Source organism: Clytia hemisphaerica, unplaced genomic scaffold (assembly GCF_902728285.1).
Source record: "Clytia hemisphaerica strain Z4C2 unplaced genomic scaffold, Clytia hemisphaerica genome assembly, whole genome shotgun sequence".
NCBI classification, from domain to species: domain Eukaryota; kingdom Metazoa; phylum Cnidaria; class Hydrozoa; order Leptothecata; family Clytiidae; genus Clytia; species Clytia hemisphaerica.
This window is the reverse complement of record NW_027104435.1, coordinates 428,683-444,607: the sequence shown is the minus strand read 5'-3', so window position 1 is coordinate 444,607 and position 15,925 is coordinate 428,683. Positions and strand designations below refer to the sequence as shown.

The 15,925-nt window shown below is 34.9% G+C and overlaps 2 protein-coding genes across 2 annotated transcripts; both read left to right on the top strand.

Moving 5' to 3' along the window:
- Positions 1-3,214: 3,214 nt before the first annotated feature.
- On the top strand, positions 3,215-4,789 carry LOC136820756 (degenerin del-1-like). Its single transcript, XM_067076980.1, has one exon. The coding sequence runs from the start codon at positions 3,215-3,217 to the stop codon at positions 4,787-4,789; it is 1,575 nt and encodes a 524-aa protein (XP_066933081.1).
- Positions 4,790-7,537: 2,748 nt separating this feature from the next.
- LOC136820755 (uncharacterized) lies at positions 7,538-8,626 on the top strand. The gene has a single exon (XM_067076979.1). It carries the CDS (start codon positions 7,538-7,540, stop codon positions 8,624-8,626), a length of 1,089 nt encoding a protein of 362 aa, XP_066933080.1.
- Positions 8,627-15,925: the final 7,299 nt, after the last annotated feature.

The following is a 15,925-nucleotide window of genomic DNA, read 5'->3' as shown; positions in this document are numbered from 1 at the left end:
AACAACATACTCGCTTTTTTATAAGAATACACTTTATAAAAATGTTCATGTATGATGAAAATGACCAAAAAATTAACAATATCGTAAAAATATCACCATCATGGAATTAGGCAACAAAACTTAAGAATGCTATTTACAGAGCATATTTAACTGTAAATTGCTAGTTTTTCCCAAAATTTTCATAAAAATGCCATTTTTTGCTTCAGTTGAGTATTTCTTGTTAAATTTTGGTTGAATTTGAATTTTTAGGATTATTTTCCCAAAAAAATTAAGAATATCCATGATGACATGAAAAAACACCATTCTTATAAAAAAAAGCGTGTAGCCACCATTGAAAGTTTCATTCACAAATATTTCCAAAAATTATATCAATCATAAAAATCTGCAGAGTTACCAGTAAAACTGATCGATCTTTTTCGTCCTCTGAAAACATTACCACTTTTTGTTAAACCACTGGTCCCACCATCTTCTGCATTCGACGGGTTGTGATTCCCTCCAGATATAGTATTTTGTCTCTGAAGTCCTATTTTATTACGGTTTTCGTCTGGCAGACTTAAGCTGTTAGATCTTTGTCGCTGGCCATTTTGAATGGTCGCTCCAGAAAGTTTTGAGATCAGTTGAAAATTAATCGATCTACTCGTTGGTGAGTTGGGTGTTGTTGGTGATGCGGCTGCATCCAAAGATGACATCGAACTAGTGCGTAAGCGTTGAGATTGAATATTTGTGTTTTGTAGATCAAGGTATCGGTTCTTCACCACCTCAGGCTTGCTCTTCCATTCTCCAACGTATGTTTTCAGCTCCGTGGTCGGTAAATTCGAAGCCATGGTTTGCTTTTTCCAGATTCACATAAAATGGTAGATTCGATTTTTTCAATTTCGCAGTTTTGTAGTTTTTCTCAAGATATATACCGTCTAGAAATTACGTTTCCTTCAATTTTCCTCAACTTTTTCATAAATAAGTCTGAATATCTTGAAGTTTTCTTCTTCAAATATCCAGTTGAAAACAATAAAGTTTATTCAGAAAACGATTCTTGTGGTACACTGTACTACGTCAAAAACATAAACAGAAAATTATTCCCAAAGATCTTTAGAAGTTTAAATATCCGTTTTCCCGCGATTTGAACTGTAATTCGCAAACAAATTCTTCAATCAACACAAGACTTTACGAGAGCTTTTGTAACCACTCCATGAATCTCTTTCACAGTCTCTTTCATCGATATCTATGGTGTTATTTGCTTCTCGCGTAAACTTGATAAATGGATATGAAAATATAACGAACGATGAATTGAAAGAAAAACTAATTTCCCTTTATAACGCTGTAGAAAAAACACAAAAAATATCACATAAAGAATTTTTTAAGTCTTTTTCTTAATGACGTCATCTTCAACTGTTTTCCAAGTCCAGTGTTATAGATAATGTTATGACGTCAAACGTGAGGAAGGAATCTGAAACCAGGGGATAATACGAACCAGTCCAGCACCACAGCTTAGCTTTCTCTGAGAATCAACCTGTTGAGATGGACTAAGTTTTTTAGCGCATGCGTCAGACACATTAATATTCAAAACACCAATGGGGATAAAAATTCCTATTGAGTTCCCGATGGGGATAGAAATTCTATCGCTACAAGGATGAAAAATCGAAAAATCCAGTGGGGATTGCTTTGGAGTGCAATTTTGCAATTTCAAATGTGGATGAAATCAAAGTCAATTTCCCATTGGGGCTAAAATTCCAGGGTATTTTCCCACCGGGGAAGAAATCTTTGCCAAACTTTCCAGTGGGGCTGAGGTTCTAGTGGGTCTATGACACAGAGGTGTTTCAAAGAATCGACGAAGGAAACATTTTCAGCTCAAGCAGATAATATCTAGACTTCTGAGACTTTAGATATCTGTGAAATGAGGTTCCTTTAAAATGAATAGTTTCTCTTCCATCCAAGTGTGTAACAATAATTACCCAGTCTCTTTTGCAAACCTCTTCCGTGGATTTTAATCGATTCTCCCGTTGGGGAAAGAGATACTTAGGCAAAGTGAGTACAGGGTATGTGAAAGCCACGAGTGTCACTTTATCACACCCTCAAAGATGAGTCTTTCAAAGGGGTACAAAAACCATTCAAAAGCAATGTAAGGGTTTCAAAATTACCAAAATCAGAAATGGACTCCCTCAAAATTCGGACTAAAATTTCAAAAATTTTAGCTGGAAATTTTTAGTTGAAATTTGGGGGGGGGATCTCTCTAAGGGTGGTAAAAATGTCGACTTCTCTTAGGGTCGACCTCGATTATCCTAACTATATAAAAATGTGTATGTTATACTCTTAAATGGTGTCTTGCATTATTTAAGTATCTTATCTTAATACCGCTTCATCCAAGATCTTGGGGTGCGCGTTGAATGAAATCGGGATAATTTCTATGGCACTAATTGCTCTGAAAATAGCACAAATTTTGTCCGACCATATTTTTTTTGCCCGCCCTGTAGTTCTAATGCATGGTAGTCGTTTACGTGTTTCTTTTATAAGAACAAAGTATATAAGAACAAAAAGCTTCGAAGACCAAAAAAGCATTTTCTGGTTCTTAAAAACCCGATATTTTAGGAAAATGGACAAAAATAATAACAAAATGAGGAAAATAAGAGCAACGGATTTTGTGGGTGACTTTAAAATATGGCAGACATATTCCCACGTAAAAATATCAACCTTTTTCGTTTTTTGAACAAATTTCAATTCTATTTTCAATGGGTGTCAAAACTAAATATTAATGAGCGGTCAAAAGAGGCGTCGAAAATAGTTACACCGCCATCTTTAAATTCGGTATTTCGATTTTGTGTTTCATGGAAAATGTTCTTTGCGGACAAACATTCACCATAGAGATTGTCATGGGACATGACATAGCAAAAATATTTTTATCCTAGACTTAAAGTGAATAAATAATCATTCTATTGAAAATATTGAATTTAGACTCCACCTTAAGTGATAGTTGCATAAGTAGTTTTTTCTCTTGTATTCAATAAATCTCGCAATCTGATTGGTTCAAAAGATACCACCCACCGAATGAATTGACCATTCATGGTATTTAGGAAAAGTTACTTTTTAACAAATACACGATTTCTCTAGTAGGAAAAAATGTAACGATTAGATATATGTCTACTTATAAAATCTTGTAATGGATTCTAAAAATTTTGACAAACAAATTGAAAAATTGACAGAAAATGTCGAAAAACAGATGATGAATCTAACGCAGAAATTATTGAGCCAGCAAAAAGGAGTTTTTCAACGACTGGATAAACTTGAGAAACAAGCCAACAACGGCCGTGATGACAAAGATAGTATTCGGTCGGGAGAAAGTTCTGAAACAAGTTTTACAAATGATCAATTTTCCAACAAGAGAAACTTCAGTATTACTCTACAAGAAGAAGTATGTCAGCCAAGAATCATCCAAGTTAAGAGCAGAGACAATAGTGAAGATTCTTCTGGCAAAATATCACTTGCGCCACCTGAGCAACTGACAGCTCGGTCAAAAAAACAATCATTTCTTGAAGAGAATTGTAATATAATGGAAGAAAAGATCAGTAGTGAGAAACAGAGTTACGCTGAGGGGTTAACCATACACGGAGCCAATCGCATAGCAACCGGTGGTGCCGTGAGTAAAGTCATTTGGTCTATCCTTGTGGCATGTTCTTTGTTAACAGCTATCATGATATCTAAAGAGCATTGGGAATCTTTCTTAAGTGATCATAGTGTATCTAATTTTGTAATTACTGTGGAAAAAGAAATCAAACTTCCGTCGATAACCATTTGCAACTATGCCGCAATCAATAGAGAGAGACGTCATTTTAGTGACGGTATCCCAACCTATAAACGTCCACTCCTAGTTAGTGATGGTAGTATGAGACTTTGTGGGCAAAATTTAACTCAGTGTGGTTATAACGGAACTACTTTGATCAAGGTGCAGAACTATACAGCTGATTATTCGAGTTCAAGTCTGCAGAATAATTTGGTTGATTATGATGATACGACAAATTGTTTTACCGTTAGAGGTTCCACACAATATGTACCGTCCGACATTTTATCCGTTCAAGCGGTCGCTAATCGGACGCCGTTTGACGAATTGTGGACTGAGCTGTATGTTCACCCAACTGAAGAGACTTTTCAAGAAGCGTCGCCAACTGTTTATTGGGCAAGTGAAGGTTGGTATCACGTGATTTTGGATAAGAAAATCATCACCAGATTAGGATTGCCTTTTACTGACTGCGTTGAAGGGAAGGGTTCTTACGAACAAAACAAATTCAAAGGGAACTATACTGTGACAAAATGCAAGAAAGGTTGTTTTTGGGAGAAAGTTTTTGAAAAATGTGGAGCTATTCCGCAAATGTATAAGAAACACATGCGAGAACCACGCCGGTTTGACAACACAACCTTTATCAATAATACTGAGATGCAGACCTGTCTAAAAGAAGTTGAAGGTGATTTTTCTGTCACTGAAGAGTGTAACCGTCTTTGTAAACTTCAGCCGTGCTATGAAGAAGACATCAAATTGTCGTTGGACTATCACAAAGCTCCGAGTTATCCAAATTTTTACGAACTAGCTTTCACTTTCCATACATTTCTTGTTGAACATATAGAAGAAAAACCAGCGTACACTTGGCAAGATTTGTTCGCGAATTTCGGTGGTTGTGTTGGTTTGATGACAGGAGCATCGATTCTGTCAGCTTTCGAGCTGATGATATTTTTTGGATTAATTGTTCTTGACTTCTTTGACTTGTACACCAAATGTCAAACCAAAATCCACCCAAATCCATAATGCTCTGCAATATTGAATTGTAACTAGCTTTAATTTGTATAATTTCTCTAAATTTGAAAAAATCAATTAATTTCATTTCTCACTGATACTAATTTCAAATTGAATACACCTATCTATTTCGTTACCAGTGCTTTTGAGAAGACTGGTAACGAAAACAAATGAAAACACAAGTGTAGGAGTGCTCTTGTGAAAAATGTAAGATAACCTTGCATTGAAGCCCGGGTGGGGGACACTTAGGCAAAATTGGGTACGGGACGTGCCGCTGGTTAGGGTTCCTTTTTTAGGCTCTGAAGATTTCTGATATGGTCCCAAATCTATTAATTTTTAAGATGTGTATCTGACAGGGTCCACTTTTGGTTATTCGGACAATTTTTCAGGGTAAAAATTAGTCTACTTTTAGTCATTTTTGCCACTTATCAGCGTGGAAATTGGAAAAAATTTCAGACAGGGTCACCATTTAACCAAAAATTCATATCTGACAGGGTCAACTTTGCGAACACCGTCGGCCGTCATAGTCCCCCCCCTGGGCATTGAAGCGATAAAGTAACATCAAATATAGTTAAACTATTCGAATGCTAAAAATAGTTTGCACTTCAGGAAAATGCTTCGAAAGTAAAAATAGGTCAAGTTTGGGTTTCCTTGAAATCTACAGTTCAATCAAAGTTATGACAGCCTAAAGAAATGATGACCAACAAAACACGGAGTTAAAGCTGTAGGAAAGAAATAACTGTAATGCTTTATTCTTGACTTTAAAAGATATTTTTTATGAAATGAGAAATCTCGAGTAGTTACCTTTTTGTCCTCGTATTCCAAGTTACTTCTAAAAAACTTCTATCTTAGTGGTTTTTCATATAAAATTTTTAGTTTGAAAAAAAGCTCATGAGAGATGGTGACTATATACAGTTTGTGGGACAAAGGGGCAATACAGGGACTGGATAATGTTTATTTTCTAAAAGAAATATTACATTAAAATTAGAGGATTGATAGTCGCAATTAATTAGAAAAATTTTTCTCTACCGGATGCAATTACTGGTAATTTATAACCAAATCATTAGTAGAAAAGCATCCTCTTTAAAAACCTTAAAAATGTTTCTTGATAACCTTATAATGATATTACGTTTCAGCAAACATGTTTCATGGTTTGAAAGTGAAAGAAATTTATCACATTTTCGATTGAGAAGTTCTACTAGTCATGGCACACGTTAGATGGGACTGTTACACTGCAATTATAATTGTTATACTAAACTTATTTGTGATCTTCATGATCCAAAAAGCGAAACTGCATAGTCACCGATTTTATTTGATCCAGTTGTTATCCTTGATTGACGCTTTACAACCAGCAATTATCATTTTTATTATCATCTTTCGTGAAGAGCTTAAACATCAGAAAACAGTTTACGAGCTTCTGTCAATCTTCTTTTATTTATTCGGCATCATGTCAAATCTACAGATTGTATTCATAACTGGTGACAGGTTTCTGGAGATGCGATATTGTTTGAAATATTACCGTCTAGTGACACGACGTCGTATTTTGTTATTGACGGCATTGACGTTTGCCGTCTGTGGAGTTTTAGTCATCACCGTCAGTAAATGGACTCGACATTTCAATGATTATTTTTTGAATACAACTTTTGGTGTGTTATGTTTAGATGTTGTTGTTCGAACACTAACGATTTTGTTTGCTTTGCTTGTAGGCTTCGCTGTTAAAAGGATCAGAAAAAGGAATATTGCTCAGTTAAGAAATAGAACTATTTATGATGGCTTCCAACAAGAAAGAATGTTGAAACTTATTGAACTGAAAATGAGTATTAAAGATGTTACGATTCTTAATATCTGGACAGTCATATTTCTGACACCTCAAATAATAACTGGCATTATAATGATTGTATTCAATGACCAATTACGAATTTATGACGCTATATTTCGAATTATTTATCTGGTTTCGAACCCTTTTGTTTACCTTGCGACACAAACCAAGCTTCGAAAGGCTGTAAAAACTTTATTTGGTACTCATAATAGAATAAACCCTTTGAATCCTGCTGATTAAAAGTGCATGTGCTAAAAACTAATGACATTATTTATTTCTTGTTAGTAGCAGCTCAAGAAGGCCGATGGTCAAGGTTTTTTGTAAAATCCAAATTTTTAGGAAAATGTTTTGAAAATAATATTTTCATACAGTTAAATCTAAACTACATTTTTTCCAATAGTTGAATAGACGCTTTTTCGTTTATAAGAACAATTTTATAAGGACAATGAGGCTCAGAAATTACTCCTTTTGATGCAATTTAGGAAACCAAATAGTAAAAATTGGGTAAAAACCTAAATCACTTTAATTACCCTATATATAAGAACAGGATAAGAACAATTTGAGGCTCAAAGTACCAAAAGAATAAGAACAGTGGAGCTTCAGCAAATCTTTACTGGTTCTTATAAAAAGAAGTGAGATACTTTAGTTGAAATTCTTCATTGAAACGTCCTAAGAAACGAAAAATTAAATATTGCCCTTGAATATTACCTAATCTTACCCAATAGCGTAATCCTACGTTTTATAAAAACATTTCGATCGAGAGTATGTAAAAAATCTGAAATATAATATCAAATTTCAATCTGGTCTTGCATAGAGATCATGCAATTCGACTTAATGATAACAAAACCAAGTTTCTTGTTAATACAAGCTTAGACATCACAAAAAAGATGTATAAAAGTTTTTTTTTGTATGCAGATATTGCTGTTTAACTTACTAAAGCTATGGAGGCTCGTGATATCATATGGGATGAAGATCCGTGTATTTTCATATTCAAAGATGAAATACCTGGAAAAATGAAAATGCACGTGAAGAACTTGGATTTGTATGATTGGGTTCGAATTGATGCAACCTACCCAAAACAAATGGCTGTAAAGCAGGAATTATATCGGTCCAACATGGATGATATCTTCATTTCAAGGGTTAATAACCCAACAACAGACCATTGTAAAAAGGAATTCTATGAGCTGCTCACCGACCATGTTTTGGAACGTTTTCCGGACATATTTGAGAAACAAGGAGACCATATCTTGAATCGTGTCACTGGTGAATTGATCCCGATCGACCCTGATGATGAGGAGGAGGAAGATGTAATGTTAAGAGCAGGAAGGTTGACTCAAGACGATTGGATAATCATGGAGTATGAGGAGAACCAATCAGGTTACGTTTTGACAGCGGGAAATTTATGCTTTCCCTCTGATTGGTCACTGAAAGAGAAATTCAACAAACCAATGCAAATGATACATGAACCTGTGAAGCCTTACTTAAGGCATTTGAAAGATAAAGTTGATTCCTTATTCTTGAGATTGAAAGCTGAGAATCCACTGTGGAGAGCTAATTGGGGAATATACAGCTCGCTTGACGATACATTTGATTTGTTTTCTCATCCTAACAAGAAATTACATACTCAAGGTGGTTCACGAATTCCCTTTGAAGGTGAAGAAACAGGAAGAAAACTATTCTTAAGATGTGAATATCATACTCTAAGAAAGTTGCCAAAGACAGGTTGTATCGTCTTTGGTATCAGAACCTACATGAGATATTTATCTGATATGAAGAATCAGCCGAAAGAAGATATCCAAAGTCTTATTGACGCGATTGAAGACCTTGATGAGGAATATTCAACTTACAAAGGAGGAGATGTGTGGAAAGTGGCAGCTTTAAAATACCTGAAAATGATTTTGAACGAAAAATCTGGATTGTACTCATTTTCACGAAATAACATATCATCAAGGACTATTTTAATGTCTGGTGTCTTTGCGGTTGGTGCTTTTACTGCAATTAAAACTTTTAAGAAATATTTTTATACCTAGCTAGTAAGTAATACCAAAGACCCGAGGTTAGCTGAGAAAAATTATCATCCGAATTGGAGATATTAGTAATATGATTCAGAGTCTTCACCCGATTTTTAAGCGGCAGACAATAAAAACTAAAAAATAAACAAAATTCGCAATAATAACCTTATAATAAGTTCTCAAAAATGAAAATCATAATATGAAAGATTGATTTTTTTTTCAAAAGTAGCTACGAGAGGTTGAAAGCAATAGCCACGACAAATAACCGGCAAGGAAAAATTAATATTATTATTATAGCACTTTCATCTGAAGCTTGGTATAGCTTCATTATTTGCTAATGGATGCTAGTACAATCAACCCCGGACAGTCAACCCTTAATAATTCCCGGACGACCCTCCCCTGACAACTCCCCTGTTCTGTCACTTTGCTAAAGGATTCTTGAAGGTCAAAGTTGTGTATAGTGAGTTATTTTCTTGTTAGAATAATACTTAAATGTAATACATCATCTTTACTTGAAATATATATAATATATAAACTTTCTACCCTCGTGCATCCAAAATCCATCTTACCGATTAACCCTATTAGCCCAAGGGGAGGGGTAGAATCTACCACATTAGTGTTATTTTGTGTATATCTCGGAGAAAGTATTCTTTAAACAATTTGAAACTTTCTGACTTTCAATAAAATCTTAGTTAAGAGTACTTTTGTAAAATTCTATGCTCATATAGGTCTTCTAGATGAGGTTTTATGACTTTATTGTGTAACATGACATAAAACCCAGCTAAAATCGCTTTTAAAATTCTAAATCATTGTCAATCTGAATTTCAAGAATAAAAAAAAGAAAATTATGACGTCACCATTTATGATGTCAACAAATTTTGAAAATTTTACTTATTTTCAGCATAGATTTTAATAAAAAATAATTTCGGAAAATGCAAAAGCTGCACTCATGTTGAAGGACAGCCTTTTATCTTTCAGAATCTTTAAACAGAATCTAAATATCTTTAGTGGTTCAACTGTGACAGACATTTTTGTAAACCATTTGTTTCCGACAGGTTAAAACTTTATGATGACGTCATAGCTTTTTGAATGGCATCCTGGAAGTCTGTGTCATGATGGAGAACATGTGTACCAAATTTCATGGCCATAGCTCTTCTAGATTAAAAATAACCGAGGGTGGTGGTAGATTCTACTCCCCTCCCCTAGGGTTAATAAGGTTAAGCAAAATTAGATTCTTTTCATTGTCATCATTGTGAATTAACGTAGTTCAGGAGGAGGAATTCTAAATGGACGTTTCGCCTGACCTGAACCGTGGGTACCAAGGGATATTTTTTGTATGTGCATGTTAAAAAAAGTAAATTTTGAAGTGCAAAAACATTTCTAGATTAAGTGATGATTTTCAAGGACCAGACTAGGGCTATAGCTCAAATTAAAAATATTCAAATAAATAAATACGGTGACGAGGTTCGCCCTAGAAATGAATGCGAGTCAAAATTATGTTCTTCGTGTTTAACCCAGAGAAAAAAGGATTAAAAATTTTTCAAGTTATTAATTAACTCAAGAAAATAATTTGGTGGTCTCAAATTTTGGAAAATCGACTTTTTCTTGACTCCCGTTTTAATTCAGAGAAAATCAGGCTTCGTTTTTGGAAACCCTGGCTTGATTTTTTTAAGAAAAATTTTGAACTTTCAGGGCCATCGAAGTAAAGAATAGGCAAACCTATTTTATTGTCATGAGAAAACAAAACTGTTAAAAAGATGTTATTGCAACTTGTTGACGTTTGGGCTTCGGTTCTACGAATGTCGGATGATTGGTTCGACAACACATCTGTAAAGGTTTTGCCAAGAATTTTCGAAACTCTGAAATCCTTCCAACATAAATGAAGACATTCGCCATGTTATTGATGCAGATTCCATATTGATGGCAAAAATACGCGATATATCCAGCTTCAGTCCAAGAGAATTCATAAAACGTTGGTATGAAATGACCCAATATAGGATACAGTAATCCGTAAAAACTTCCTGGTACAACGCAAATCGTATAAAGAATGAGCAACATTTTTAAAGTCTTAAGAGCTTTCTTGTTTCTTGCTGTAATTGCTGCTCCTGTCTGTCCATCCATTTTCAAAGAAGATGAAAGGCGATTTCGGGATTTGAAATAGAGAACCAGAAAAATGCTAAGAGGCACAACAACATTTGCAATGAAATAGAATGCGTAATAACCAATAGCAAACGAAGACGAGAAGCTTTCAAAGGCGTCGAAATAGCATTCTTGAGTTTCAGCATAATATACTGTCTTTATAAATTGAGGGATGGCTGCCAAGAAGAAAATAGACCAAACAATTAAGCAAGCCAAAGTAATTCTGACTTTACCAAAGTTCTCAGCCATCGGATCTTTGATTCTTCGATACCGGTCAAAAGACATTCCACAGAGAATCCAACAAGAAACAGTAACTCCAACAAAAGGGACGGAAATTGCTTTACACATAAGCTCGTTGGCATAACTTGTAGCAAAGGTGTATTGAATTTCCACTACAGGGACTCCAACACAGACAATCAAACAGGGGCGTATCTAGGATTTTAAGGATACCCTGCAAAAAATATTCAGCTATATATAGTGATTCAGCTATATATAGTATCTAAGGAGGGCCCACCATGGTTGGGCCCGACGGGCCAGAAAATTTTTGAATTTCGACCCTCTAGATTGGCTAAAACAGCCTCCTTTTTATGCCAAATGTACCCTGACCATGAACCATTTTCAAAAAGTAGTGTACATGTATGTGTATACAACTAGCAATACAAAGTACTAAAAAATGAACTTACATTATCCAGGGCTTTGGGTTCTGAAGATTTTGTGTACATATGAGTACCAAAGTGTAGACATTCTTAATGTGTTGTTCTTTGTTGCTCTTCGCTAAAATTGTTATTGTTATTCTTCCCTGAAAATAAAGACCCCTATATCTGTGCTCCAGTGGGATGGAATTTAGGAAATTCTAATTTCACTGACATGTAAAATATTTTTTGATTTAGTTTGGTATCCGAAATAATACTTCAAGTACATTGGAAAGAGGCATATTTGGGTTGGTTTACAGTTTAATGAACTTTTGACTAAGTAACCACTGGGCCACAGATACTGGGGTGCAAGTGATTTCTTGGTCTGTTTCGCCTAATCGTCAGGGCTCATCAGTATGCCTAGGACCCAGTCCAGACATAGACAGACCACAACACAAACATTAAAACAAGACAAACATGAAAGAAACAAATAGACAACAGAACAAACGAAAAACATAAATAAAACAACAAATCTAACGAAATATATACATATGATAAATGTAACAAAAATGTTATGTTTTTTTAAGTTTTCTTTTTTAGTTTTTTTTTAAGAACATAAAGCTTATTTACATACTTTCTGTTTTAAGAGTTTAAACTTTGTACAGACTTTTTGTTTTAAACTACTTATATACATTTTTATTTACATTTACTAGTAAGCATACTTTGTAGGAGGATTTTTATTTTCAATCGTTTATTTAACAAATAACAAACATTAGACAGGCAGCTAATTGCATCAAAAAAAGTGAAACAGTGAAAAATTAAGGGACAATTCATAAAGTAGATATTCATGTTACAAATACATTTTTGATACAAATGCACTTACTCGGCGTTCTTGAAATCATTTAAGGTCAATGATATTCACAAAACAAATCATAAAAAAATACGATTCATCTCTCACTCAAAATCCGCCATCTTTTACACTTCTCTTCTGCTGTTTCTCTCTTTTTCTCAATCGTTCGATTTCAAAACATACAACAATCACGGGGGTTTGTAAGTTTTTATAAATCCCATTAAAATGTTGATAAACAAATTATTAAACTCAATCTACTTTATCAACTCTTTTTCTTATTTACTTTAAAATAACTCATTTAGCTTATTGTTATCAAACTAGTGTTACATTAGGAAAAGTAGTTAAAAAGAAAAGCAACATGAACCCCCTGAATTGTTTCTATTTACATTTCTAATTATTTTAACGCGGGAAAAAGTAAAAATGTGCGTCTTAGAAAAAAAAATTTCGGAGAGAAAAAGAAGATGGTGTTTTTGTTTTTGGTTTTTTTTCTGTAATGGAACTGCCTTCATCCCCTCCTTCGACCAAGAAGAAAAATAAAAGATTGGTTTTGACTCCTAAGAGAAGAAGTAAGAAAACACAGGAGCTTGTATCGAGATGTATCTTACACCACGCTAACTCTGGAGCAAGTGCCCAAAATTTGAAGTTGAGAAAGTTCTCGCAAAATGCTTTGGATAAAGTAAAAAATGCAAGGTGAGTGAACCTCTTCCTTAATTCATTAAAAGCTGGTTGTTTGATTTTTGACATTATAGTAGTTTTATTTTTCTACTTTTTAAACTTCTTACGTACTTTTTTGGGTGAGAGTGCAACAAACCCTCCACTAGCCTGGGTCCGTGGTAAAAAAATGCTACGGATTTACAACAGAGCAAGCTCTAGCCCGTATCCGCGCAAGAAAGAAACATTAGTCAAAGATTTTCGAGCAGCACATGACGCTCGAGTTTACAGTTTGATTTATAGGCGCGCATAAGAAGGAGTGGATGTGCTTTATTTACGGGTTTATTTATGGAGCCATAGCTTACTTCAATAATTTTATGATCTTATTATGTCCGAAATACTAAACCTACGGAGTTATCTTTTCCTTCTACTCTCTTCTTGCTCATTTTTATCAGTGAAATACGCAAAGACGACAAAGTAATCCATCTGGTTCGTGATCTGAATCTTGAGATTTCTAATGAATTGCAATCCATAACGAATGCTACGGGATTTATACCCATTCGACCACTCTCAAACGCATTCAAAAGAGGTACGCAGAGGAGGAAACCACTTCGAATGACGATGATGATGATGATGATTCGAATCCGTTACGCAGATCAAACCGGAAGCGAGATCGTTGTGGTAAGCACTTAAATCATTTTCAAGCTTACCTTTCCGAGTAACGGCACGGAGTTTACTCCTATTAAGTACTTTTTTTATAAGGCGAAAGGGAAAAATCGTTTTTTTATTTTCTTCTAGTCAACATTTTCGAACCAGATTTTTGCATTTAAATTTTTAGGACGGGTATTGGCTGACGTGGAATGTTGTATCTGCTACAAAAAGAAATGTATGAAAGGTGGAGGCTATGAGCCAGTTACGAAATGTACCACGCGACAAGCTGCCGAGACACTTCAGAGATATGCTTTAGCATGTGATTCTAATCCCAATCTTCGCGCATATATGAGTGGTTTGAATTGGAATTCGATTGTCCCACAGGAAATTCATTACCATAGAACTTGCTATCAATCTTTCACACGGCCAATAGTTGAAGCTCCAAAAAGTCCTGAAAACGAGGAATCTTTAATTTTCAATTTTTTCACATAGACGCGACATATTCTCACTTTTAACTCTCTTGGCCTTGGGACTTTTCCAAAAGCCAATTAAAATAAAATATTTTTACATGTTCCACAAAATACTTCATTTACAAAATTGATGTAACTCTGAAAAATATCATATCAACAAACTTCGAAACCTCAAAAAATCCAAAACTTTACATAATTTCGAACACTTTGAGGGGTCCATCAATTTCATCCACTGATATTTTACAAATTACATAGCTGTTTTAGGATAACAATCGCAAATGTCCCGAAATATCACACCACTTTATCCTACCTGGAGTAATCCTGGTTGGATACTGGATGATGTGATATTTTATAAAAAAAAATAAATTTCAAACATTTCAACATTTGAGGGGTCTATCAATTTCATCCACTGATATTTTACAAATTACATAGCTGTTTTAGGATAACGACCGCAAATGTCCAGAAATATCACACCAACTTTATCCTACCCGGAGTAATCCTGGTTGGATACTGGATGATGTGATATTTTACAATAGGCGCAAGAAAATTTTCTTACAGGGATCGAGCATAAGAAAAACTGCATAAAAATATAAGGATAAAATTATGATTCATATTCCTTTCAAGTTTCAATTATTTTCCGTATTTGCACCTAAATTTTACAAAACCTTTTTTATTTTATCCCTTCTCTGAATGTCACTTCCTAGGGAGGGTACCCATTTTTCCATATTCACACATCCACAAGCAGCATTAGGATAACGATCGCAAATTTCCCGAAATATCACACCATTCTCTATCCCTTTGGGAGCAATCCTGAAGTGATGGTCCATGATGGGATATTTTATAAAACATGTTATCAACTACGTTCAATCAACAGTCTTAGATGAGAGAGAGTTAGTTACCCTTGACCGATTGGTAGAAGTTTACGAAAATGCTCTCCCTCGTAAGGGCAAAAAGTTGCACAAACGAACTTTGACGGACAAAGTCATTGCACATTTCTGTGGTAAAGTTTTGATGTGGTCACCTAAGTATGGAGAGGCTTTCCTCTTCAATGAAGAAATTGAAAAGGGTGAAATCATTGAGATCCTGTTTAAAAAGATTGAACAGGCTAAGGAGCAAAAAGCACCTTCCTTACAAACACAAATTAAAAACGTGGGAAAATTAATCAAGAAAAACATTAAAAATCTCCCTGATACATACACAAGTTGGCCACCGAATGAAGACGAACTCATTTCATCCAAAACACATATCCCTGCCGAGTTAGAACTATTCATGACGACTGTGCTCACGGCAACTCCTATCTCAAGACTAAGCGAACGTAAGAAAGCCATTATTTCATCACTTTGCGAGGACGTGATTTATAACAGTAGAGCTGGTCGTTTTCGGTGCTCGAAACAAACAAAACTGGGATTTTGTATCAAAAGGAAAACGGGCTCGAAAACACTGGTCGGTTGGATGAATAAGTTCGGCCATTGCATTTCTTATGACGATGTTAACTACCTTGAAACTATTCTCGCAATGGATGCAATGTACAACGAATCAATCCGAAGTTTTTGTCCATCACTAATTCTACCATCTATATTCGTTACGTTCGTCTGGGACAACAATGATATCAATCCGGAATCGATCAAAGGTTTGTTTATTATAGGTCGCTTTTTCATTTTAGTGTTTCTATACTTTACTGAAATGGTTTGCCAATCAATTTACACAGTCATGCGTTAACTTCGAGTCAAGCTAAAGGACTTCATAAAAGAACAAGTTGACCAGCATTGAAGCTTAAATTTTCAGTTTGATTCTTTAAGTGTGTGTGATAATTTCTTTCCTTTTTCAGCTTAGGGAGAAGCTCACCAAATTGGGCCTGTTAATCATAGTTAAACATTTCTTAACATGAATCGAACAATCAAACGAGAAGGATAAGTCAACGCCT